At 35.7% G+C, this 7,005-nt stretch overlaps 2 protein-coding genes across 2 annotated transcripts; both read right to left on the reverse strand.

Annotated features, from left to right (window-relative positions):
- Window positions 1-2,969: 2,969 nt before the first annotated feature.
- On the reverse strand, window positions 2,970-3,667 carry LOC106342437. The gene has a single exon (XM_013781366.1). It carries the CDS (start codon window positions 3,608-3,610, stop codon window positions 3,128-3,130), a length of 483 nt encoding a protein of 160 aa, XP_013636820.1. The 5' UTR covers window positions 3,611-3,667; the 3' UTR covers window positions 2,970-3,127.
- A 36-nt stretch (window positions 3,668-3,703) lies between these two features.
- On the reverse strand, window positions 3,704-5,417 carry LOC106342435 (3-ketoacyl-CoA synthase 13). Its single transcript, XM_013781365.1, has one exon. It carries the CDS (start codon window positions 5,273-5,275, stop codon window positions 3,881-3,883), a length of 1,395 nt encoding a protein of 464 aa, XP_013636819.1. The 5' UTR covers window positions 5,276-5,417; the 3' UTR covers window positions 3,704-3,880.
- Window positions 5,418-7,005: the final 1,588 nt, after the last annotated feature.

Genomic DNA, 7,005 nt, shown 5'->3' on the forward strand with positions numbered 1-7,005 from the left:
TTTTTTTTTTGTAACAACTTATCTCTAGCTATTGGTAGCTATTTAGCTAAAAAACATCTACAAAATCTATCGGTAGCTATATAGCTACGAATTGCTACATATTTGCTACAGATTTAGCTACAAAGGTAACATTTTATGTTTCGTTGCCATCTTTCACCATTTTTGTAGCTAATAATTTTGGCTACAAAAATTTCTTAGCTAGTCCTTAGCTATTTCAATGAATTCTTGTAGTGTAACTTTATTCCAGAAACTATCATACTTGTTCTACTTCGTTAGTGGCTTGGGATGATTGCATATTTTTAATATTGATTTACGATGCTTGAAGATATTTTTCTAGTATACTTTATATAAGAAAGAGTAAATTGATTATGATTTACGTATTTCTTGGTGGAAACTAAATTATCAAATAAGTCTGCATTGAATGTAATGAGAACCTATTTTAAAAAATCATATTAGTGTAACATGTCCAGAAGTACCAATGACAATTTATGTAATTAATCTAGTAAATGAAGGTTAATTTATTATTTTGGCTGAAAATGATTGTGGTGTTGACACCTCATCATAATGTCATCTTTGTAAATAATTTACCAATGTAAGGTTACTCTCTAAAAATGCTCAACTTTTAATATACAACTAGGTGATAATCCGCGCCCTGCGCGGAGCGAAGAAATTATTAAAATATTATAACTTTTAATATGTAGACATAATAAAAGTTAAAGGCATAGTAAAAAAAATATATGTAAGAAAATTCGGATTATAACGAGGAATTTTAGTATGTAAATATAAATTTATATGCGATGGCCATTAAAATTAAATTGTATATTTGTTTGCATGCGAGTAAATTATAAATATAATATTAAATGACACATAAGCAATAGTCTAATAAAATATAAAAGGAACAATGTATAAAAAACAAAAGAAAATTAAAAATAGAGACAAAATAACTGCTGTCAATAATGCCTTCAGAAGTCTTCGTTTGCAATCCTATTATGAGCAATAGCAAAGAGATTATCTAGAACACCAATGGGGTCGAAGACAATTTTGGAAATCCCATCAATGTTAGTAACCCTCTTAAGTCGGCCTTATTATGAAATATGAAAAATATTAGCAAAATATACATATAATATCAGCTTCTATTAATCTATTGTATATACAATAAATACAATAGATTAACTTGTCCCCAATTAATTTGTCAACACTGTAAAACACATAATACTATATCTGCATCTATAGAATTCCATAAATCATTGAAAACATGAGCAAGTGCACCATAAGCGACACACTTAATGACGACGTTACTGTAAGTATATAAGTAAGTATATCAGAAATATTCCCCTATCGATTAAGGTAAGTATTTTGATTCTTTGAATTTTGTTTCCTTTGAAATTCATAGCTCTCAAATTTTATATGCTTTTTTTGTAGCAAGTTGATTGTGATACGGTGTGTGAAAGTTATGTATGATATATATAGTTATAATTGGTAGGATTAAGTGCATAAGTTTTACATCAAGAAATTTGTTCCGCGAGATTATAAGCATTCAAAAAAATTAAAAATATTATTTGTATATTTATTGACTTACCATAATATTTTTGAAAAATTATTAGTTACTTTCCTATATAAACCGCACCGGACTGAGTCATTACGATTGTGTAAATACGTTATCCATATTTAGTCTAGTTTTTCAATTACTTGTTGATACAACAATTACTCTTGCGGAGAATAATCAATCTCCATAAATATATTAATACTTATTGACGTAATTGACGAAATTAAAATACATGATCAACTCTGAAAATAATTATTCAACAAATCGTTGGTCTGAATTGGTGTTAGACACTTACAAATTGTTCCAATTTCCATATATATATACTGGTCTGTGTCAAAATTTTTCTATAATGCTTCTTTGACTCCTAATTTGTGAATATATAACAGGAAATAATGCCATATATAGTTAAATACATTCATTAATTTTAAATATTCTTCAACACTTATGATTATGATTCATTGATTAATTTTCATACAAATACTGTCCGCTTAAATAGATTTTTATATTTACGATTTTTATATTTACCGAAATATATGACATTTTTAAAAAAAATAGATAGATCTTTGCATTGCAGATAACCGGACCGGAAATAAGCTTATAGTCCACGTTATATATATTTAGCAAAATCCACGTTATATATATAGCTTATAGTCCACGTTATATATAACCGGACCGAAAATTTATGATTATGATTATGATTCTAACATAATAATAAACTACTTCAATATATGGTCCCATTTCATGTGTGATTAAGTAAAATGACCAATGCAATTTTATTGAAGTGGGGTGGGTGAGGAAGATCACGTGATTTATATATAGTACCCCATAGTCAGGGTTAATTTCACCCAAATTCGAAACAAACGAATACTCTCTTACATTTAGTACTAATAATCCCTAACTTTTAGTCTATATTTTTAAAATTGGAAAGTTTTACAATTAAGAAAGAAACAAATATAAAGGAATCTTGACTCTAAGATTTGACCAAATAACCAAACGATTTGATTTTAATTTTACATTTAGTACTAATAATCCCTAACTTTTAGTCTATATTTTTAAAAATTGGAAAGTTTTACAATTAAGAAAGAAACAAATATAAAGGAATCTTGACTCTAAGATTTGACCAAATAACCAAATGATTTGATATATGTCGAACTTATTTTGTTGACTTTTACAAAAGAGTTAATATTCTGCCTGTCATAAATTTCCCTTTTTTTTTTCCAAATCGGATTGTAATCATATAGTATAATGTATATGACCAATGACATTTGGTTGTAATTATTCTAGTTCACAAAGAGTTTTTTTTTTAAAATTAGTGAAAGTGCATTAGGTGATGACACATAGGAAATGTCACTCATGTAATAAACACATGAGACCAAAGTTTATTACTATGAATGTTCCTCTTTTAATAAGCAGGGACCAGGGATGCAATTAAAATGTTTATTTTAATAACTTCGTTGTTTGTCGCTACGAATAACAATAAGTGTTTACACGCTCTTGCGTTAATTTAATAGTAGCGATAAAAAAAATAGTGAACTAAAAAGTACTCTGCGAATATGTGTGATGTTGTCCGAAAGGTTAAAGTCAAAGTTCAGTGTCTTGTAAGTCTTTGAGAAGCTTGTCGTATTCGTCCAGTCTTTGTCCCCAATCGTTCTTGATCCTTAACGCCTTCACGTTAAGGTAATCAAGACCGTTATCTCCGGTGGACTTACTCGCCGAGGATGATGACAGCTCCACGCATCTTATCTTCTTCTTCTTCATTCTATCGGCTTTGGATCTGTTCCGCTGAGCCGTCGCTCTCTGAATCGCCCAAAGCACGTCTGATCCAGTAATCTCCCTCTCCTTTGGGATCGGTTTACTAGGGTTCGAATTAGCTGACCGGAGGACGATTTGTTGGCCTAATTTACCGACGGATTCGGATGTTTGCGATTTCGTCGGGACGTTACAGAGTCGAAGGTGGATTCTGTCGTAATTACGCGGCGGAGGCTGTGAATAGCCGACGGAGGTTGATGCGGTTATCCCCCTGAAAAATTGAACCGGCATCGGTACCGGTTTCACGGTCCACATTGCGTCTCCGTCCTTTATGTGGTGGTGGAGAGTCTAGCCCACATATACTACTAATCAGTGGCTTATTGGGTTTCACCAACAAAAGCCCATTAATATATTGGCTCAATTATAATTGATTACATGCATTAATTATTGGATATACTTTTAGAAAAGATACACGTAGAACATCTTTGACGATGATTCGTCTAATACATATTTTAGGTAACGGCTTAAATAAAAAGATACACTTACTAGATATGACATATGAAACTTTGTCATGTGACTTCACCACTAAAGTTTTGTCACGTGAACCGGATACTTATGAATCGAGTCACCCCACGGGTTTCCCACCAGTGTCTCGCTAGCCGAAATCGTTCTCAACGCTCTCCACACAATACTATTGCATTTAAAACCCGACCCGAACGCCAACTGCCAAACCCGATCTCCACGCTTGACCCGACACTTAGCCTCTATGTAAGCCAGCTCGTACCACAGAGACGAGCTGGAAGTGTTTCCAAACCGGTGCAACGTCATCCGAGACGGCTCGAGATCAACTTCACTGAGGCCAAGACCTTTTTCAACCGCGTCAAGTAACGCTCTACCACCAGCGTGGATACAGAAATGCTCGAAACATAGTTTAAAATTCGGAACATATGGACTGCTCTTTAACCTAAAAAGCCTACTCTTTACGATAGAGATAATAAACCGGAGCTTTTCAGATAAAGGCAGAACAAGTGGACCAAGTGCGGTTAGATTCGTCTTTAACGTGTCACCAGCAACAATGGTCAGTTCTCTAGATAGTGATACTCCAACGATACCTTTGTCGTCTTCTTTTTGGTCAGCACAAGTGTAATGTTTGTCGCTAGCGCCTTTGTGGGTCCTAACGAGTTGAGTTAACTCGTACTTAGACCGAACTCTGTCTTGGCTCCGGTTTGAAAGCAAAACCGCGGCACCTCCTACCCGAAAAATACAGTTAGGGACTAACATGGACCGGTCATTGCCTCGATACATGCTTAGAGTCATGTTCTCGGTGCTAACAATGACTGCATAGGTATTAGGGTTTGCTTTAAGAAGATGCGCGGCGAGATCTACGGAGATTGCGCCGGCGCTGCATCCCATACCGGAGAGATTGTATGTTTTCACGTCGGTTTTGAGCTTGTACCGGTTTACGATCATGGAAGAGAGAGATGGGTTAGGGTTAAACAAGCTGCAGTTTACAATGAAGATTCCAATATCTCTAGGTTCGACTCCGGTTTTCTTGAATAGCGAGTTAAGAGCTCCGAAGATGACTAATTCGGCTTCATGTCTGGCCTCAAACATTGATGGTGTTGGTGGAGAGGTCAACATGCAACGTGGGGCGTACGTATCATCTCCTAAACCGGACCGGTTTAGTATCCTCGTCATGAATTGGATTGTTTCTTCGGTGTAGAGTTGAGCACCTTTGGCCATGTTGAAGAACGTTTCGGATGAGATTTTGCATGAGTCGGTGGGTTGGTGACATGAGAAGTCGACGAGGTAAACTGGTTTAGACCGGGTGCTTGAGTAAGCATAGAGGAGGATGGATATGATGAGCAGACCAATCTTGACCGGAAAAGAAGAGAAGAAGTCATGGTGAAATTGAAGTAGATGAAGCTGGGAGAAAGAGAGAACGAAAATCATAAGCAGAGGAAACTTAAAATTTGCCATTGAAATGAACAATGTGGGAGATAGTTGGTTATTAGGTAGGTTTTTATTTATAAGCAACGTACAACACAACCTTATGTTTGGTATAAATAGACAATATGGGGACTGCGTTAAGGATTCGTGCTGCGGAGAACGTGGTGTGCGTTTTAAGGCTACCCTTCTTAATAAAATATGGTATTACTATATAAATATCCATAGGTGAACGCACATTTAAAACAACAACAAAATTGTAATCTTTTCGTGCCGTGTTGCAAGAAATTATTTCAGTACAAGAACACATAAACGACAAATTCAACATTTTGTAAAGCTAAGCCTTTTCTCAAAAAAAAAAGAACATTTTGTAAAGGTACCTTAATTCACTAATTAAGCATTTTGACCATACTAATTATTAACCTATTTATTACCAAACATAGACAGTTTTCTGATTGGATTGCGTCGATTGCACATAGCTTTCATATCATCTGAGTTTAACTTTTATTTACTGAATTTAGCGGCTTCGAAACTTTTACACTTTACTTGGAAAAGTGTGTTGAATCATGCCTTTTCCCTCAAATTGATGTGTGTGGTTAACCAATTAATCCATAAGAGGAAATTCGTAATAAGAAAGAGCTCCAAAGATAGAAATAATTTATTACGAATCAGTGATCGGTTGAAGACTTGTCAGCCTACTTTTAATTATAGGTGAGGTGGTCAGTGGCTGGGAAAGCTGGAAGTGGACCAATGGGAAACATGTATTCGTACGTTTTAGGTGAGTGAGTTAGGTTGGACCATTTAATTTATTAAAAACCCTATACGAATTAGTTCACAGTTATTTGGCGGACGGATATCGTTGTATCCAACATCGTACAAACTCATCAATTCAACTCTTAAAGAAGTATCTTATATGCATATGTTTATAAAGAGATATATATATATATATATATTTATGTGGTTCTGATTGATGATTGCAACTGAACAACGCAGATTAGATAATTTTTTATTTTTTGATAAAATGTGAATTTTATTTACCAAAAACTGGAACGGTTACAAGCTAACAGCTCGGCGGAGCTAAACGTTATCTAAGGGCCAAAAAAAAAAGTGGAAAAAAACCTACAAATAACAAAGATACTAGAAAGAGGAGGAGCTACTATTCAAATGTGAACCATTGTGAAAGTAGACCTCTGAAGTTCTTGCGGGTTGAGCGAGCTAAGATAGAGTCCCGGATGCTGCGATCAATCCGCTTGAAGACTACTATTGGGGAGGAGATGATGGAGCTGTGGAGGCGCGCATTCCGTTCTTTCCAGATGTAGAAGATCACTGTCTGAGCTACTAGTCTTTTTAGAGTCAAACTGAACTGGCCAGAGTTCAATGATATCCAAGCAACCATTTCAGACCAATCACTGAAAAGGCGTTGTCTCCCAAACCTGTGAAGAACAGTTCTCCAGATACTCTCGCTGAGGGAGCAGTGCAGGAAGAGATGGTCTCTCGATTCTGAGCTAGCTCCGCACACACAACATAGAGTTGGGTTGTTTTGCCCCCAACCTGCTGTCCTTTCTCTAGTTGGGAGTCGGTTGAGATGAGCAACCCAAAAGGTGAAAGCATGCTTAGGAATGTTTCCCTTATACCAAACTGCCTTTGTCCAACTTTGTGGAGCCTGTGCAGGCCGGAGTACCTCCCAAGTGAGTTTAGTTGAGAATGTGGCAGTAGTGGAGCCATTGACCAGCCACCAAAATCGATCAGTTCCTCTATTACTC

Source organism: Brassica oleracea, chromosome C4 (genome assembly GCF_000695525.1).
Source record: "Brassica oleracea var. oleracea cultivar TO1000 chromosome C4, BOL, whole genome shotgun sequence".
NCBI lineage: Eukaryota > Viridiplantae > Streptophyta > Magnoliopsida > Brassicales > Brassicaceae > Brassica > Brassica oleracea.

Bases quoted from the DNA above. Each gene is read 5' to 3' on its own strand.
- LOC106342437 (XM_013781366.1), bottom strand. From the start codon at position 3,610: ATGTGGACCGTGAAACCGGTACCGATGCCGGTTCAATTTTTCAGGGGG.
- LOC106342435 (XM_013781365.1), bottom strand. From the start codon at position 5,275: ATGGCAAATTTTAAGTTTCCTCTGCTTATGATTTTCGTTCTCTCTTTC.